Genomic DNA, 20844 nt, shown 5'->3' with positions numbered 1-20844 from the left:
ACGCTTTATTTATTGTTGTCCTTCGTGGGCTTTGAATCCAAGTCCCCAGCACTGCAAGGCAGCAGTGCGAACCACTGAGCCACCATGCTGCCCTTAGCATACATCTGCTATGCATGGTTGCTAAAATGGACAGATGTCAGCAGAGAGCACTGTGTTCGTGATGTCATCAGTGTTCCAAAAAGAAAGGAATTTCCTCTGTAGCATTCAGCAGCTAATAAGTACTGGAAGGACAGTTATTTTTTCAGTGACAGTTTTGTCAATCTAATGGTGGAGCAGACGAATCTGTACGCCAGGCAGTTCATCGCCCACCACCCTGATTCTGTTTTGGCCAGGCCCAATGAATGGTACGCCATTGATGCAGCAGAGATGAGGACATTTTGGGGCCTCTTGCTGCATATGGGCCTGGTCAAAAAACCAAGTGTCAGACAGTACTGGAGCGGGGACATCCTCTACCAGACCCCGCTTTACAGTATGGTCATGGCACGGAGGCGGTTCTAGGCCATTCGGAAATGCCTGCATTATTGAGATAATGTGGCATGTCCGCCCGGAGGTGACCCCGCCCATGATCACTTTGGGGCCAAATTTTTGGAGGCCTACGTACCCCTCAGGGAGCTCTCGGTTGATGAGTCTCATCAGTTTTAAGGGGAGACTCATCTTCCGCCAGTATATACCCTCGAAGCGGGCGCGGTATGGCGTGAAGCTCTATAAACTTTGTGAGAGTACCTCCGGGTACACTCTCAAGTTTAGAGTGTATGAGGGACGAGATTCCCATATTGAACCCCCAGATTGTTCCCCCACTCTGGGTGTAAGCGGGAAAATAGTTTGTGAGCTTGTGCACCCTTTGCTGGATAAGGGTTACCGCGTGTATGTGGACAACTTTTATACCAGCATCCCTCTCTTCACATCCCTTGCCGCCTGCTCCACGTCCGCTTGTGGGACCGTGCGGAAAAACCAGAGAGGCCTCCCTCTAAATTTTCTGCAGACACCTATGCCCAAAGGTGAGTCCCGTGCCCTTACCCATGAAAACCTGTTGTTGGTCAGGTATAAGGATAAGAGGGATGTCCTTATGCTGACCACTATTCATGGTAACGGCAGCTCACCTGTCCCTGTGGAGGTACCACAACACTTGTCTTCAAGCCCGATTGTATTCTGGACTACAATCGGTATATGGGGGGAGTTGATCTTTCTGATCAAGTCCTCAAGCCATACATGGCCATGCTGAAAACACGGGTATGGTACAAAAAAGTTGCGGTCTACTTGGTACAGGTTGCCATGTACAACGCTTTTGTACTGTCCCAGTACACTGGCAACACAGGGACATTCCTCCAGTTCCAAGAAGAAGTCCTAAAGGTCCCGATCTTTGGCGACCGGGAAAGAGCAGGCCGGACTTCCCAAGGAACTGCAGTTATAGGTGCCAGGATCGTCCCAGGCCAACACTTTCCAGGTGAAGTCCCCCACACTGGAAAGAAGGGACAATCCCAGAAAAAATGCAGTGTGTGTAACAGGAGGGGGATTCAGAACGTTACCAACACTCAATGTGACACTTGCCCGATCATCCGGGCCTCTGCATTAAAAACTGCTTCAGGGAGTATCACACTTCCATGCAGTACTAAATTTTCCCTTTTCATTTAAATTTTCCATAATTTGACCCCAATGTACCATGTCCAGAGTACATTCCAAATTTTAAACACCATAAAACCACTAAATTGCCCAAAAAAAAAACTCACCTAAAAAAAAAAAAAAAAAAAAAAAATGATGAGACCTCTGGGGGTATTTTTTTCTCTGGGTCATGGGTTACTGACTTTTGTTGCCTCAAATGCGCAGCGCTCTCTCTCCACCTGAGCGGGGTGCGCATTTGAGGCAACAGGTTAGGGACGGCCACACACGTCACATTCCCAGAATGATGATTCAGAGCAAAGGGTTTGGGGTGGGCATATTTTTTAGTCTTGGCTATGTTCTGGGTCATCATTCTGGGAACATAACCTGTTTTATCCTTTTATGTCCCACTGTACCCCATTTTAGTTATTTAGTGTACCCCAGTTATTTACCCCATGTAATGCCCCTTGAGGGGGGGTCCCACTGTTCTGGCTCCATAGGCCGCAATGCAGAAGCTCAAGGCCCCTGAATGCGACCTGCTCCTCTCAGACCAGTGTGCAAGCTGTTTACGCCCAGACTTGAGGTATGTCCTTACTCCAAAGAAATGTATTTACAAACTTACGGTGACATTTTCTCCTTTTATCACTTGTGAAAATGAAAAATTTGGTGTAACCCCAGCATTTTAGTGTAAAAAAAACAAATTTTTCATTTTCACATCCCACTTCATGAATATTTATCAAACACCTTTGGGGTGTGAAGACTCACTGTACCCCTTGTTATGTTCCTTGAGGGATGTAGTTTCCGAAATAGTATGCCATGTGTTTTTTTTTTTTTTGCTGTCCTGGCACCATAGGGGCTTCCTAAATGTGACATGCCCCCCGAGCAAAATTTGCTCTCAAAAAGCCAAATATGACTCCTTCTCTTCTGAGCATTGTAGTTCGCCCGTAGTGCACTTCAGGTCAACTTATGGGGTACCTCCATACTCAGAAGAGTATATGCAAAAGTTGTGAAACCCCTGTGGGGTATTAAGGCTCACTTTATTCCTTGTTACTTTCCTCAAGGGGTCTAGTTTCCAAAATGGTATGCCATGTGTGTTTTTTTTGCTGTTCTGGCACCATAGGGGCTTCCTAAATGCAACATGCCCCCCAAAAACCATTTCAGAAAAACATACTCTCCAAAATCCCCTTGTCGCTCCTTCCCTTCTGAGCCCTCTACTGCGCCCGCCGAACAATTTACATAGACATATGAGGTATGTGCTTACTCGAGAGAAATTGGGCTACAAATATAAGTATACATTTTCTCCTTTTAACCCTTGTAAAAATTCAAAAATTGGGTCTACAAGAACATGCAAGTGTAAAAAATGAAGATTGTGAATTTTCTCCTTCACTTTGCTGCTATTCCTGTGAAACACCTAAAGGGTTAACACGCTTAATGTCATTTTGAATACTTTGGGGGGTGTAGTTTTTATAATGGGGTCATTTATGGGGTATTTCTAATATGAAGACCCTTCAAATCCACTTCAAACCTGAACTGGTCCCTGAAAAATAGTGAGTTTGAAAATTGTGAAAAATTGGAAAATTGCTGCTGAACATTGAAGTCCTCTGGTGTCTTCCAAAAGTAAAAACTTGTCAATTTTATGATGCAAACATAAAGTAGACATATAGGAAATGTGAATACATTTTTTTTTATTTGGAATATCCATTTTCCTTACAAGCAGAGAGCTTCAAAGTTACAAAAAAGCTAAATTTTAAATTTTTTCATCAAATTTTGGGATTTTTCACCAAGAAAGGATGCAAGTTACCACAAAAATTTACCACCATGTTAAAGTAGAATATGTCACGAAAAAACAATCTCAGAATCAGAATGATAAGTAAAAGCATCCCAGAGTTATTAATGTTTAAATTGACAGTGGTCAGATGTTCAAAAAACGCTCTGGTCCTAAGGTGTAAAATGGCCTGGTCCTTAAGGGGTTAATGTCTGTTTTTAAGATAACATGTAAAATAAGTGAAAAAAATTTAACCACTGTGTATATATATATATATATATATATATATATATATATATATATATATATATTTTTTTTTTTTTTTTTGTTTTTTAAAGCACAAGGATATGTTGTAACAGAACAGAGAAGAGAATATTATAGACTGATTTCCACATTCATTTCTGTCTTGGGAAAATAAAATATAGAGCATGATGCTGTGTGTGAAGAATCACTTACTTTGCTTCATTATATCTGCCTTGAAAGAAAGAAAAGAGTCCTCGTATGTAGAAGGCAGCAGCACGGAGACAGTGTGAGCTAAAGGAATGAACAGTAGAACAGTTTATGTCAGTAATGCTTAGCACTTTATTACAGCTAACTTATCTGGTAACTACAATAACTAGAAAAATACTACAAAGATTATGAACGTTTCAGTATTCAACCAGTGTCCAATCTGTCTATATTACTTCTCTATGTCCACCAATATATTTGTCTTTATGTTTACATGCAAAATACATCCAATTATAAGGGATAATGAACTGATCCTGGTCACAAATGGATACAAAATAAAAAGATTTTTTCCTAAAACTTAAGTTCTAATCGGCTCTATACATCACTAAAAAGAGTTTCCCAACTCACTATTCACTGCCTGTATGTCCTCATAAGGGAGAAGCCTACCCAAGCCCCGACACTCTTAGCTCTGGTATGGTGGCAGGTAAAAAAAAAAAAAAAAAAAAAAGAAGCTGGCTACATTAAAGCTCCAGCCTTCCTCTAGCATGTTAGCTGTGTGGTGTCACTTTGTTAAATGACTGAATTAAGACTACTTATCAGTCTAAAATAATTTCTCATATGTCTTCATAGAACAGTTGAAAAATCTCACCTGGTTATCTCCATATAAAAATATGCTTGGCATATACTTTTTGGCAAAAATGTATAGCCAAATTCTTGACCTTATAAAGTGTGAATGAGGCATAAGTCTTCATGCACATGGTTGCATGTATCCTTCTAGTTGGTTCTACTATATTCCTGTGTGCTTTTGGTTGCATGTATAGCTTACCATATGAAGCTAACAAAGTCTAAAATAGTGGCATGCCATGCTTCATAAAATGCTGTTTCGGTGAGTACCAATAGAGCTGTACTCCATGCCTTCGGAACAGCCACAGAGACACAGCTTTTCCCCACAAAGCCTCCAACATATGATTTTTTTCATGTACACAAGTTAGAACAACTCACATGTGCAGTTTTTGCATGATATACAGTTGCTGTATAATTCTAAAGATCTGTTCACATACCAGAAAATTATCTAATGTGTTTTTTTAGATGCAAAAACCTGAGGTGGATCCTGTGACCAATTTTCACTTTGGAAGTGTGAATACAATTTCTTTAAAAAAAAAAAAAAAAATCTCATGCACAATGCTGCTGTTATAATACAGTAATTCTGCAAGCAGATATGCTACGGAAAATCTACAGCATGTACATCACATGTAAACACAATCTTGAACATATAGGACACTACTAGTGCATTTGGAGCTGGGTCATCAGATAAATGTAAAGCTTTATGACCCTTGTAAACACACCCTAAAGGAGTAGACAGCTGTTATTTTGTAGCAGGACTCCAAAAAAAAATGGGTCAGATAGTGGAGTAGTTGACCACAGCAACTGATTATAGTTTTAATTTTTTAAAGGCCTTTGAAAAAAGCACTTTCCCCTGATCTGTATCATGTATGTCACATAAAAACACACCCTTGAACCTATACAGTGATCCCTCAACTTACAATGGCTTCAACATAAAATAGTTTCAACATACAATGTTCTTTTTGGACCATTGTAAGTTGAAACCAGACTCAACATACAATGTTACGGACAGTACAGATCTGCAAAACATCAATAGCTGGAAGAACTGACCAATCAGAATGAACATTTCACTGATAAAACACCTGTATTACTGAAGCGTATGCACTGACTGATGTCTGGAAGCGCCCCCTACAGTATAGGGAGATATTACATGTTCTGTACTCTTTACCTGTACCAGGGTTACCTGGTCCTTAGGACACCAGGTGAGGGCTACTCCATGTTACTTTTTTTTTAGGACATTGCGTGTTCTGTACAGGACCCAGAAGAAGCTCCTGTCCTCTATATAGACCAGCGTTTCCCAAGCAGGGGGCCCCCAGCTGTTGCAAAACTACAACTCCCAGCATGCCCGGACAGCCAAAGGCTGTCCGGGCATGCTGGGAGTTCTAGTTTTGCAAAAGCTGGAGGCTCCCTGCTTGGGAAACACTGACAAGACAGTGATTACAGCTCCCAGCAGATCTTTCTTACTTTAATATGTAAGGATTTGCTTTATATATCTATTAGTTATCTACTTATTTTTCTTTAATCCTCACTTTTTCCTATTTTTGGATGACATTTGGAGCCTTTAGAACCAATTACCAGGTTTCCATAGAGTTATGGTCTCAAGATACAATGGTTTCAACATACAATGGTCGTCCTGGAATATATTCATATTGTAACTTGAGGGACCACTGTATGTCACTACTGGTGCATATGAACTGTTAGGGTAGGGTCACACATAGCGTAAACGTTACACATTTCAAGCATGTGCGCTTTTCAGTGCTAGCAAAGTATATGGGTTTTATTATTCCTTTCATAGACTTTGGTAGCACAGAAAAACGCACGCGAGTCAAATACACAGAATTTACGGTACATGTGACCCTACCCTTCTAGGGATATAGTCTGTGCTTTATCCTTATAAGAAGGGAGAAAAAGAAAAAGAAAAAAAAAGAAAAAAAATGCAACGTCCCCCTAAACATACCCAATTTGGAAATCATACAGTGCTTGGACACGCAACAAAAGTACACATTATCTACATACAGACATTGATACAGCCTGTTAACTGAAGGGAGATTTTACTAAGGAGAGTGTGTGATTGATGCCGCTAGAGATGAGCAAACTTACAGTAAATTCGATTCGTCACGAACTTCTCAGCTCGGCAGCTGATGACTTATCCTGCATAAATTAGTTCAGCTTTCAGGTGCTCCTGTGGGCTGGAAAAGGTGGGATGCAGTCCAAGGAAAGAGTCTCCTAGGACTGTATCCACCTTTTCCAGCCCACGGGAGCACCTGAAAGCTGAACTAATTTATGCAGGATACGTCATCAACTGCCGAGCCGAGAAGTTCGTGACGAATTGAATTTACTGTAAGTTCGCTCATCTCTAGATGCCGCTATATAGCTTTTTGTCACATGACTTTGTTAAGCATATACATTAAGTTATAGTGATGTAGATGTCCACATACATACATCTCACTGGAGCGTTCTCAGGTGGAGATTTCTCAATGGAATGCTCTACCACGCAGGGAGGCATCAGCAATGTTGGGCATGCTACACTTACAGTTCTCACCACTAGCATCTACCATAAGCACTGCTCTGGTTCCTCAAGGAGAAGGGGACTGTATTTGCAAAATATTTCATTGTATGCCTGTACAGTGGGACATATTTCAGGTTTTCATTCGAGGTTGTTGGAATGCACTCAAAGTATACCTCCAACAGAAGGCTCTGGATGTAACATGTACATTCCTAATACAACAACTAGTATGGCAAAAAAAAAATTAAAAAAAATAAACACATGCTCAGCAACTTTTGGGTCATGAGACAGATAAGTGTGCACTGACCAGCCACAATAATGTGCAGCAGGATGCAAGGACTGTGGTAGATTTCTGTAAAAGGACTGAATAATTCATACTTTCTCCATACTAAAATAGGTCTTACCTCACTGGGAAATTATGATCTGGGTTAATTCTTTCCAGTAAACTATAAAGCTGCACAACAAAATAAAGACACTAAAATTAGATAAGCATTTTACACGTATACTACACATCATTAATGTAGAAAATCTAGTAAATATCTGCATTACTTGTAATCGTGATTTTATAAGCCTGTTGGGAAAAAAGGAGATTTTTTTAATACTAACCGTAAAATCTCTTTCTCATAGCCTTCATTGGGGGACAGAGACCATGGGTATTAAGCTGCTGTCCACTAGGAGGCCGACACTAGGCAAAAAAAAAAAAAAAAGTCGGCTACTCCCAGCAGGATATACCCGCCCACTAGCACTGAGCTAATCAGTTTTGTCACAAAGCAGTAGGAGAAGCCAAAACCACAAAAGGAGAAAATGTCCGAAGGACATCAAAAGTAATAACAGGCAACAAACAACCTGACCAGGTAACTGTAAATGGGTGGGTGCTGTGTCCCCCCAATGAAGGCTACGAGAAAGATTTTACGGTGAGTACAAAAAAATAAATTTTCGGTCGCCTTATTGGGTGACACAGAGACCATGGGATGTCCCAAAAGCAGTCCCTGGGGTGGGAGAAAAGAACCACCGGAGAAGGGAAGGCCAGGCCAGAGATTGAGCCATAACAATTCGCCCAAGAAATTAGACGAGGCCAAGAGGAAACAGGAAACTGGCAAACAACCACACGGAAGCCCCCGCAAAACACGAGGGGCGAAACAGGACCCAAAAAGGAAGGAATTGTGCAGGGACTGGAGTCAGATAGGCAACCAAATAAGACAACAAATGGTCGCCCTGAAGGCCTGCTGGGCCGAATCGGTCCTCACAGGAGAGCAGAAAACACCTCTGATGAAAAGACAGAAGACGCCAGATCACCAAGGCCTTGCCAAAATGCAGGAGAGAGAGAAGAGAACCCTAATGCAGAGATTCGTCCAAGTAAGGCAAACGTGGCGAGAAAACACCACTCCCAGAAGAGAAAAGCACCGGTGAAGCTGGAAGGGAGAGCCCTGACAGGAGTCCAACTGCAAACCATAGGGCAGAGGAGAGAGAACAAGAAAAAAACAGCTGAGCACGCCCAGCAAGAAGGCAAGGCTCAGAAGGCGGATACCAGAGCCGCTAAAATGGGACGAAGAGTGAAATAAAGCAAAACTCATGTATAGTCCCGAGCGCCCGAAGAAACCTTCCCGGAAGGAGGCTAGGGCAGATGCACCTGCCGACCACCCGAACCGAAAGGGCCAGACTCAACTCCTCAATCCTAAAGCCACCCCTCGAAAAAACGGAAATAAGGGAGAATGCAAGAGTGCGACACATAGCCATGAAGTGACCAGGTGGACTACGCCTGTACGGCCAGACTGGGCAACCAGAAAGACCGGCAGGCCCTCTACCCTGAGACCTGCTATCCGGGCCCCTCCTACTCCGGAGGGAGAAGGAGGAACGCAAATAGACCAGAGGGAAGGAGCAGAGACATCTGGAACACTGGAGCCGTTGCCCAGAGAAACAGAGGATCCCAGATCCAGAAAGAAATGGAGGGACCCGAGTCCCAAACCAGGAAAGGCAGAGAAACTCAAGCCGGAGTGAACACTATGGCTGACGGGCACCTAGGCTGGGGCAGGATATGGAGTGGCGAACAAAGACTGTCCCTGCAGAGAAATGGTGGAGAAGAGCGGGACCGGAACCTCGCCAAGGCCAGAAACAAGAACCCCCAGAATGGTGGAAGCATCAGGAAGAACTGCCCCGGAGCGCAAGGCATGGAAAGGCCACCCAGAAGAGAGCCCAAAGCAAGGAGAGCCTGAAAAGGCAAAATACCAAGGGAGAGGGACCAGAACGACTCTGGGGCTGCCAGGTAAGAGTGACCTACCCTAGGGGAGAATAGTGGTCAAAATAAAAAGGCAAAGCTACCCCTGAGGTCCCCGGCACTCTCAGACACAAGAGACTAGGGGACAGACAAGGCCGATCAAGCAGGGGACTCCAATGGTCGGAACGGACTGGAAGACCGAGAGAGTAAGGACTCTATGTAGACTGAAACACGTCACCTTGCCTGTCCACACCTGTAACTTCATATTACTATGGAATAAACTTGAAGTTTTCTTACACGAGTTTTCCGGCTGGACATCCTCTTTATGCTGCTGGATGACCGACAGAGTAACAACCCAGAAGGACAGTCACCAAGAGGAAGACAGAGGGGACCCAGCGAGATGTCAACCGAACCAAAGCAACAAGGCGAGGTAAAGACGACATTACCAGTACGCCCACCTAGACTGGCGGGCAAGCACAGGACAATGGACTCACTCCAAAAAAGGAGGAGTGACTTGCCACAGCTGAGACTGTAGAAAAACCCCGGGGAGCCAAAAAGGCACCCAGAACAGAAAGGCCTCAAGAGGTAGGCCTAGAGAGACACTAAGCAGAAAGATCACAGGAGAGTAAGAGCAGAGAACAACAGAGCCTTCACATCCAGAAGGAAGCACAAGGACAACCAGGATGGCTTCTAAGCAAGACATAGCCCGACAGGGAGAGGGCGGGCAGCGCAAGGAGCTGGAGAAGCCAGGGTATGGACCTGGCAAGAACAAACAGAACCCCACCCAGAGAGAGGGGAGAAAACAGGAATTTCCTCGGCAGGACAAAAAAGTGCCTCAAAGAGGGTCAATGTGAAAGCTAGGATGGCAACAGCTGCAACTAAGCCAAACCAGCAGAACTCCGAGGGCAGGAGCGGAATAAAGGAAACCTCAGATACTGGGAGATCGAAAGACAACGGCTGCAAACGCAAAAGCAGGAACCATACCGTACAAGGGCCACACTACCCCTTATAAGACGGGGGAAGCACAAGGGCTGAGCCTCGATAGACACCCAATAAGCTACCCCCAAGTCGGTAGCGGAAGGGTTCAACGAGATGGCTGAATCAGCCACAGGAGGAAGCATCGAAGACAGCACTCCGCCTAGAAGAGGAGGAGAAATTCAAAGACCGCCCATGCAATAGCAGAAACTTAGGAAACTCCACCAAAACTCCAAGGAAGCGTTCGAAGACGTACGAGCAACGATAGGCATCCCAAACTAGGCAATAGTAGTGCGTAGCCGGACCACTAATACACCCTCTCTGTAGAAAGAAAAAGAAAATAGCCGGAACAGGCGGCCTACCTAGCCCACTAAAGTGCCTCCCTTGGAGTGGGTAATGGAAATCCTGGGTGAGGCAGAGGTGGAACCAACTAAACCTTGACAGGAAGGTACCTCAGCAATGGCAGAGACACTGCAAACAACTCCACCCATAAGTAGGGAAAAGAAATGGCTAGAGCAGGCTCTCCACCAACAACCCTGTGCTGTGTAGGCTACAGCAGGAAACACGCAAACCACTGGCACAGGGAGGCCAATGATATCCCCCCTCCTAGGGGGAGAAAAGGCAGATGCCATTACCACAGAGCGTAGGAATACGCAGGGTCACTAACTGGATCCCTCATACTATAAACCAATTCTACGGCAAACCAACGGGACATCACCCATGTAAGCGGATGCTGCTGCCATAGAAGGTCCCTTGCATGTGCAGGGACAGATAGCTTGGTTGTCTCCCACCGGTAGCGGGGGTGCAGAGTTCAGCCACAAAGTTGGCGGAAAGCACGCTCCCAAGGACATCTGGAAAACCTGGGTGCATGGAGGAACACCCTCCCGACAACACCCACATGCCACGGTGCACCAGGACTGCAGGCATGGACATAACGTCCTGCATGGGCATTGCAGAGGGTTTAATAAAAGTCAACTGACACATAGCAGGGTACCAAAGCTGCAACCGCGGGTGCGGCAGACGTCGCCACCTTTATGGATGGTGTAGAAGATTCATGGTACATCGGTCAACTCTCACTCCCAGTTGAGTACTGGAATAGCAGCTATGGCAGACGAACCAACCTCCATGGGTGGTGTAGCGGGTCCATTGTACATCGGTTAACTCTCACACAGTTGAGTACCGGAATAGCAGCTGCGCCAGACAGCACGTCCTCCATGGGCATTGTAAAGAACCATGACCACCCATGAGGAGTCCGCAAAGAGTCCATTTCCCACACAGGGGCACCCCTTTAGTCGCTTCACCCAGGAAGTTTGACACTGGGACTGCAGTCGTGGACACGGCAGATGCTGTAAGGGTGGCCGGTGGAGTAGGGAACAGGCTGAATGTCACTCCCTGTGAAAACATGCAGAGAACATCCTGTAGATGTTGTCCTTGGGGGGGGGGGGGGGGGGGGGGGTTTAACCCAGGACCCCAGCATTGCAAAACAGTGTTAACCATCCTTGGCGAGCAACTCTAGTAACAGTCCCCAAGTCCGAACCTCTGGCATAACTGCACACCCCAGCGAAAATGACCAATGGGGTGCAAGGGAAAGCTGGGAAAATCCGAAAAGAGGTTACCCAGTAAAAGGGTCGAGAAGCACCTAGTGCGGACTCTAGGTCCGCAGCCTATTTGAGCATAAGGGTTCAATGCACAAGGCTTGTGCCGCATACACGATCAAAAGCCTAAACTTTCCAATATATGAGGTGCACCAAGCCAGTTTTGGGGAATTGACAGTCCACCAGACTGTGCCCTCCACGTGGCACCTAAGGCGATGAGGGGACCCTCCCAGCACAGCCACGTATAACGGTGGCTGAGGAGCTGTGCACTATAGAAAAGGGGGACCCAAGGGAGAGAGAAGGGGGGGGGGGGCTGAAGTTCATACTCACCCACGGACTGCATCTTCTCATACTCACCATTGAAGTCTTCAGTTAGCTAAAGGCCGTGCTGCATCGCGCCAAGCTGCCATAGCGAAGCAGGCAGGGGCAAGTGGGGGACCAGAACCCAGGGTACTACCGCCAGGTGCTGACCGTTGGCGAGAAGGGGTTGATGGCCCATACTTTTATGCACCGTACCCCCCTTTGTCGTATGTGGTAGATCAGGTAGCACCATGCTCCTGTCGCCCAATCTAGAAAAATAATAAAAGGGAAAAAATGCTAACTAGCCGTACCTAGCTAGAAAATAATTAAAGATAGAAGACCAGGTCTGGAGAGCTCCAGACCTGTGTCTGCCTCCTACTGACACTAAGCTAAAACTGAAACTCAGTGCTAGTGGGCAGGTATAGCCTGCTGGGAGGAGATGACTTTTTTTGCCTAGTGTCTGCCTCCTAGTGGACAGCAGCATAATACCCATGGTCTTTGTGTGCCCCAATAAGGCGACCGAGAAATAAGGGCGTTTCAATTTACAAAGACCTAAGTTACCAGTGCTGTATCATACACATACCATGTATCTCAGGCATGCAGTAGATATTAAACACTGCCTTCCCATATATGGCACATATGCTATGGTTTGTTTGATAGATCCATCATGATCCTGTTTTTTTTATCCCCATTGCCTTATATTGAAACCATAATTTTTTTTAAACTGTCAAGAGGCCATGCTAGTCTGACCATGAAGTCAGGAAAAAAAAAAAAAAAAAAAAAAAAAAAGGAGAAAAAAGTGAACACAGCCTTACATTCTGAGCTTGTTTTAATTAAACACATTTTTGTGGTTCATATTATATAAATGTATATGATATTTTTAATATACATCTGTTCTATTCATCATAGCACTGAAAAGGTGTGCAGTGCAGGAAAAAAAACATACAGATTTCCAATATTCTATAGAGCAGAGTTAAACCATTTATTTCCATTACATACATGTCTATGGAAATTTTTATTCTATGGTCCCCATAAATAAATAATGACACTACCCTCCTGGAGAGACGGACACCCTTTTGTCCATGCCCAGATACAACAAAATAATTGCATGGCAAAATTTATCAAAATAAAAATGTAGTCTGTAAAGGGTAAAAGATTGACACACAAGTTATTGTCTCTTTCAAAAATTGCTTCTACCAACCTCTTGATGTCTGTTTCCTTCCCGAATATACACACTTGCCAGGTTTGTTACTATAAACGTCCATAACTCTTGGTGTGTAGTGAGCTGTAAAGATACAGTCTACAAATAAAAGCAGTTCTACTAAATATACTATCACGTCAAAAGGGTAACTATCACTTTTAGAAACGTATGACATTGTCATTGTTTAGAGGGGTCTGGGTGCTAAATCCTTACAGATGTGGCCATTGGTTTCTCTGCTCTGAAAGACTTTCTATAAATCTGCACATGGAATGTGCTGTTCTTCTGGCACGGCTGACCAGAAGTGAATGTGCAAAGCACTCTAATCAATACAGCCCATTCATTTTAGTGATCAACAGGGACCTTGGCACTTAAAAGGACAAGTATCGTGTTAAAAAAAAAAAAATGGAAGGATGGGGGATAAGTTTTAGATTGCGGGGGGTCAGAGCCCTGCCCTCCCACGATCTCCTGTTTAAAGCCCGGCTCTCCTACACATCGGCACGCCACGACTCCCGACCAAAGCGGGGGTCCACCACGTCCCTTCTGTATAGTTCTATGAGAGAGCAGAAGATTGCCGAACAGGAGAGCCGTGGGGGGTGGGGTTGGGTTCCTCAGCACTCGGACAGCCCGCGATCCAAAACTTATCCTCTATCCTTTGGATAGGAGATAAGTTTATTTTACATGATACTTGTCCTTTAAACTCCCTTCAGAAATTGAGACTTGACCCTGTGACTGATTATTCTGATGCTCATACACAGCATGCACACGACAATGTTGCATACAGAGACTATTCCAGATATTCGGACCATCAGGCATCCTCATTTCTCGTTTAGCAATATGGCACGTCATGACATATTTTTCTTGCAGATTCTAAAGTAATCAGTTAGCAAAAATAAATCCTTGGGTCTCAATGTGTAATATTAAAAGGTACAGTATGGATCCATAGAATTTTTTGAATGTCATCAGGATGGTGAAAATTTTCACATGAACTGTACACTCACCCTCAGTGCTGTTGTGAACTGTGCCTCTGCGTTATCCATACAATTCACAGAAATGCAGTATAAACCCTGAGTAAAACAAAAAGGTGAATGCATTTAGCAATATGGATAAATAGTCATAATTAATGTATAAAGAGAAACTATATGCTAAAAGTTATATTCAGTTTAAACATTTTATTAAAAAAAAAAAAAAGTTAAATTTTTTCATTTTATAAACATGTGGCAATTTCCTTGCAGAAATTCTGAGCAGAATGGAGGACATTTATCATTGTCGTCCTTGAAAATTGAGTTTAAGTAATTTTTTTTGCTTTTGATTTGCTTATGTGCAACATTTATCATCCTATCAAGTTCGATTGATGAATTTGGCACACATATGCAAGAAAAAAAATCACTTCAGAAAACTATTTTGTATGATTCCTCCTCTCAGCAAATTTTTTTTGCACAGAAAGTCCCCCTTGAGACTTTGTGTGACTTTTTAAACGTGCTCTCCAAATGCAGTTCTGTGAGCCAGGTATGGCCGGGTTTAGGTTTTACTTTTTGGAGGGGTTACCAACTTTATGCCTATGAGACCTTCGCACTTCATAATTCCGCAACCAATGCAAAGTGAAAACTGAAGGTTGCTTAAATAAGGCTGCTACTGTTTGCTACTTGATGTGTACCCACAAAAGTCACAAAAATAAAAAAAGTTTTTAGGCGCATGTGCAACATTTTGTGCACTCAGAGTAAGCGAAGAAAAAAATAAAATAAAAAGGGCTCTAAATGCAATAAATCTCCCCCTATGTCCATAGTGGTCAATACGTACCAGCAAAGTGTGAAGTTGGGCTGCATGGTTAGAAAAAAGCCTCGGTGACTGTTGACATAGTTGACATACTTGAGAGATCTAAAAGAAGAAGAAGAAAAAAAAGAAATCAGTTGTGATCAATGTGCCAATTGTTACACAAAGTAAGTGCAAGCTTCCTCATCCCATCCTTTACCTCTTGTAAGGCTGTGGCTTTGTGGCCTGTGACCAGACGGCACATGATTATGTGCTCCAGCAGAATTACTTGGAAGGAGGACAAGATTGGGCTGCTATCCAGCACTGCAATGGGAAAAAACAGAAAGGTGAAAACGCAGTTAATTCAGGTGGCCTGTGGTGCATTGCAGCTGTTTGACGTAACAGTAAGAGCTAGCTGGCTATGTTCACTGTATAATCATGTTCTGGTGGAAAATATCTACCTATACATGGAGGATGACAGAGCAGATAGGACTGCTGCATACCAGCAAACATGTATATACATGATATTTCAATGTAAATTTGAAACGTAATTATTGATGTGGACTGAAAATTATAAACTGAAAAACAGAATTGGGGTGAATAAGACACGCTTCAAACAATAAGTAAACCTACTTTTCAGTTTTTCCAGCTGCATTAGAGCCTTATCTGTGTATTTTTGAGCCTTCTCAAGATACCCTGCCTGCATGGAGTGCATGACTGTCACCTGTTAAGAGAAAACAATATCTATAAGGACGTAAAAGTATTTCTTGTTGCAAATAACTTATGGTACATTACTTTGATCTAAAAGTCTGAATGATGTGGGTCTGTCCAACTGGATCCACAGGGACTCAAAGAATGAGGGTGACTAGTACTTCACCCCCAGCTAAAATACTTGTAATATAATGTGACAGTAACACATAAGTACTACACAGATCCAATGCATCTATCCAATCACAAATTATTTCCGTTAACGGATCAAACGTGGAAGAAATTAAGTCCATGCAACAGCCCTGCCTGGAATAAACAGGAGACAAAATCGCTAGTAGAGATGAGCGAACTTACAGCAAATTCGATGAGTCACGAATTTCTCGGCTCGGCGGTTGCTGACTTTCTGCATAAATTAGTTCAGCTTTCCGGTGCTCCCGTGGCTGGAAAAGGTGGATACAGCCCTAGGAGACTCTTTCCTAGGACTGTATCCACCTTTTCCAGCCCACCGGAGCACCGCAGAGCTGAGAAGTTCGTGACGAATCGAATTTACTGTAAGTTCGCTCATCTCTAATAGCTAGCCTATTTGGAGTGTGATAGGAGACACAGCATGAGTCATAATGAAAAGAATAAAAAGGCTGAGTTTACACAGACATTAACATTATAAAAGTCAGATATGACATCAGAGTCACAAAATTGTGATCTACCATGATTTTTCACCTGACTAAAAATCTGATTACCGTATTTTTCGTCCTATAGGACGCACCGGAGTATAAGACGCACCCAATTTATAGGTGCAAAATCTAAAACAAATAAAGATTTTGAACCCAATAGTGGTCTTCAACCTGCGGAACTCCTGATGTTGCAAAACTACAACTCCCAGCATGCTGGGAGTTGTAGTTTTGCAACATCTGGAGGTCCACAGATTGAAGACCACTGCATAGGAGGTATTACGTGTCCCCGCTGCTCTGGACCCGTCACCGCTGCCCTGGATGTCGCTCCATCGCTGTCGCTGTGTCCCCGTCGCTCCGGAACGTCTCTGCTGCCGGCCGGGTATCCTCCCTTTCCGTCGCCGCTATCACTTCGTTACGCACGCCGACGCACGTACGTACGCGACGACGTGATTACGAGGAAGGAGAGCGCCGGCCATACAAGGGATCCCTGAACGGAGAAGACACTGAGGGGGCAGGTAAGGTCCCTCCCGGTGTCCTGTAAGCACTAACCCGGCTATTCAGTCGGGCTATTCGGGACCGCCGCTGTGAAATCGCGGCGGTCCCGACAGCCAGACTGAACAGCCGGGTTAGTGTCACTTACCCTTCAAACGCGGCGGTCAGATTTGATCGCAGTGTCTGAAGGGTTAAATGCAGGGCATCACCGCGATCGGTGATGTCCTGTATTAGCCGCGGGTCCCGGCCGTTGATGGCCGCAGGGACCGCCGCGATAGGGGTGTATTCGCCATATAAGACGCACCAACTTTCCCCCCCCCAGTTTTGGGGAAGAAAAAGTGCGCCTTATATGGCGAAAAATACGGAAGTTAAATATGACTAGAAATAAGATTGTAGACAATTTTTAGGTGACAAATTGCATTAGTCGGATGTAAAAAGTGTGATGTGAACCCAGACTTAGCACCAAACCTACTAGTAGTTTTTCTAGTTTCGACATTTTACTACAGTTAGTACTTGTAAACCAAAACTAGGAGAGGAAACAAGACAGAAAATAGATGTCACCTCTTTCAGGGTTTCCAATGCTGGTTTAGGCTTACAAATACTGTTCTAAAATCCCGCATAAGTGGTCTTTGTGCAGTTTTTAGCAAAAACCAGTATATTCTAATATAAAGTGCATGTCGCATCTCATCAATGTATTGTTATATATTTTCATCTATTGACATCACACCTCCTATAACTATGTCTGACATTAACGTTGACAAATTTTGTATACAAAGTTGATAATGGGAATAAATGTAAATATGTCTAATTTTCAAGAACATGTGGCACACATTGCTTTGTCAGATCTACATACAGAACATAAGGAGGACTACTTTTTTTCCAGTTCAGGAATCTGAAAAGGATTTAAAAAAAAAAAAAAAAAAAAAAAAAAAAAAAAATCATCCAACCCTGGTTTTTACGCTATAAAATCCTGGCTACCAGCACTGGATGATTTTCAATTTTTGCTAAAGAATTCCACAAAATGTCCCCCTCCCCTCTCAGACTGATAGTCTCAGGCATTGGGTTCCACTGTGAGGTCTCAGTACCTGGGCCAATAGCCTTCTGTAATCACTTATTGGTTGCTGCCCAGATTTGTAAAAGGGATAATCAACAGGAGGAGCAGTATACTTGGATCACGCTAGATTTGGCACGTTTATATTCCTGCAACCCAATGATCAAGCACTAAAAACAAACCAGTGGACTATGCAGAGATTCTCATTTAAATCAATTGTGTTAAATTTTAATTTCAGACATATTTTCTGTTGGGTTACAACTATTTTAAAATGTAATATCCAGTTCTTTTTACAGATTGAAGGAGCCCTGATAGGTTCTAAGTTCTCACCATCACTGGCAAATTTCTACATGGCACTATGGGAATATTGCTTCATCTTCTCAAATGACAACCCATATAGAGTTTGCGTGGTGTGGTACGTGCATTACAAAAACTCAAAATGTCATTGATTGGGAGGGAGATGCAACACCTGGGGGCCACTTTGTGCAATATACATATGACAAACTTTGCATTTTATAAGAAATGGTAAACAGTGTACATTTTCTTGATATCACACTAACAGAGATAGGGTTAATCACAGAGGTCATAGCATGCCTCTACAGAAAGCCTACTTTGGGCAAAACAGCATTGAAGCAACCCAGTCACCTTCCCCATATCCTTAAAGGGGTACTCCGGCACTAAGACATCTTATCCCCTATCCAAAGGATAGGGGATAAGATGTCAGATCGCCGGGGTCCCGCTGCTGGGGACCCCCGGGATCTACCATGCAGCACTCACCTTTAGCGGCTTCCGGAACCGCTGGAGGTCCTCAGGCTCAGTCCATCTCGACCACGAGGACGGAGAATAGTGACGTCACCGTTCCGCCCCCTCAATGCAAGTCTACTGGAGGGCGTGACGGTTGTCACGCCCCCTCCCATTGGTTTGCATTGAGGGGGCGGAGCGTTATATCACACGGGGCGGAGCCGTGACGTCACTATGCTCCGTCCCCGTGATCGCCAGTAATCAGACCCGGAGCGAACACGCTCCAGGGACTGATTCTAACTCTGTGCGGCGTGGAAGATCACGGGGGTCCCCAGCGGCGGGACCCCTGAAATCAGGCATCTTATCCCCTATCCTTTGGATAGGGGATAAGAGGTCTTAGCACCGGAGTACCCCTTTAAAGGAGAAGAACTACTCAAGAGGATAAAGAGCTTGCTCTACAGAGTGTCTCATAGCATCAAAAGACGCCAGAATTATCCCATATTCACATGTCAATTTACGTGCAGGATTTCGCATTGAAATCCGGCACAGAGATTCCGCTGCAACAGAGTCCCATTGAATTAAATGGGATCCTGCTACACTATACACAGCTGAATTTACGGCACATAAATACCATTTTCCATGTCCGCACAAAGAATGAACACATTGATTCTTTGTGCAGAGTCCGCACGAAATGCATAGCAGTCTATGAGATGAACACAGCCTTAGACTCTAAATGTGGGTATGAAAATTGGATGATCAACTCCTTAAGGACTGAGGGCATATCCATACACCCCCGTTTTAGAGTCCTTAAAGGGTTATTCCAGGCAAAAACTTTTTCTTATATTTCAACTGGCTCCGGAAAGTTAAACAGATTTGTAAATTACTTCTATTAAATAATCTTAATCCTTCCAATAGTTATTAGCTTCTGAAGTTTTCTGTCTAACTGCACAATGATGATGTCACGTCCCGGGAGCTGTGCATGATGGGAGAATATCCCCATAGGAGCTGCACAGCTCCTGGGACGCGAATCATCAGAAAGCAGTTAGACAGAAAACAGCAACTCAACTTTAGAAGCTAATAACTATTGGAAGATTAAGATTTTTTAATAGAAGTAATTTACAAATCTGTTTAACTTTCCGGAGCCAGTTGATATATAAAAAAAAGTTTTGGCCTGGAATACCCCTTTAAAGGACTGCGGGCATGGAAATCCTGGTCCCCGTCGCTAGCCGGTCTGGGACCAGGATGCCTGCTGAAATAATTCAGCAGGCATCCCAGCACATCGCTGAGGGGGGGTCCTGAGACCCCCACATGTCGGCGATCGCCGGAAAAAGCCGGTCAATTCACACCGGCGATTTTCAGCAATTCCAGTTCCCACCGGGCGGGGAACGGAGCCGGATGCCTGCTGAAATCATTCAGCAGGCATCCCGGCAAAATGCCAAGGAGGATCCTGAGGAACCCCCATATTGGCGATCACCGCAGATCGCCGGTAAATACTAACCGGTGATCTGCAGAGATTCCAGGTCATCTGGGTCACATTTGACCCGATGACCCGGATAAGGATGATGATCAGTGGTGTAATATACCAATCATCGTCCGTACTATACTGAGAGGTGGCAGTGTTGCCACCCCCACCAGTACAGCTGATTGGGTGGCCGTAGTGACCGCACAAATCACAGCAGTATGAGGAGGGGGGAGGTGGGTCAAGAAGCACCTTGTTCCGTTCTGCCCACCATTAATGTGAGATCTGGTGTGCAGGACAGAGCCTCGTGCTGCCATCTCCCCACTCTGTTAAAAAAGTGCCCCCTTGCTGTGGCCCATTAGCACAGAAAGCAGTCAGGGACAGTTTAGATATTTTTTGGGGGGCGTACCGACTTTAGGTGTCCGCGGGTCCATAGCACCTTTAGCTGTGTGACCCCGACCCTACAGGGTCACTGCGGTCTGCCCCCAGCGTTTTTTTTTGGGGGGGGGGGGGCACAGACCTCTTTTTTTGCTAAACATGTGGCCAGGCCCATTACCTATAAAAGAGCGGTCTGCCACCGTTGGCTAAAGCCCACCCGCCGCTGTTCAGTACCGTAGTACTGATCCAATTTTATTTGGAATATGCATTTTCCTTACAGGCAGAGAGTTTCAAAGTTTGAAAAATGCTACATTTTCGTGAAATTTGGGAATTTTTCTCTAAGAAATTATGCAAGTAACCACGAAAATTTA

The 20844-nt window shown here is 44.3% G+C and overlaps 1 protein-coding gene across 2 annotated transcripts in view; it reads right to left on the bottom strand.

Moving 5' to 3' along the window:
• The window catches only part of MAU2 (MAU2 sister chromatid cohesion factor), a 60733-nt gene that overhangs the window by 11944 nt on the left and 27945 nt on the right, over positions 1 to 20844 (bottom strand). The window contains exons 9-15 of one of the 2 annotated variants that reach the window (XM_056518210.1): positions 15607 to 15697; positions 15194 to 15297; positions 15022 to 15099; positions 14223 to 14288; positions 13225 to 13323; positions 7343 to 7392; positions 3818 to 3895 (exon numbers count right to left, since the gene is read on the bottom strand). In XM_056518210.1, coding sequence (XP_056374185.1) covers positions 3818 to 3895; positions 7343 to 7392; positions 13225 to 13323; positions 14223 to 14288; positions 15022 to 15099; positions 15194 to 15297; positions 15607 to 15697 — 566 coding nt within the window. The remainder of the gene's footprint in view (positions 1 to 3817; positions 3896 to 7342; positions 7393 to 13224; positions 13324 to 14222; positions 14289 to 15021; positions 15100 to 15193; positions 15298 to 15606; positions 15698 to 20844) is intronic. The other variant, XM_056518211.1, reaches the window with a different exon arrangement.

This window comes from Hyla sarda, chromosome 1 (assembly GCF_029499605.1).
Source record: "Hyla sarda isolate aHylSar1 chromosome 1, aHylSar1.hap1, whole genome shotgun sequence".
Lineage (NCBI taxonomy): Eukaryota > Metazoa > Chordata > Amphibia > Anura > Hylidae > Hyla > Hyla sarda.
This window is presented reverse-complemented; position numbering and strand designations above follow the sequence as displayed.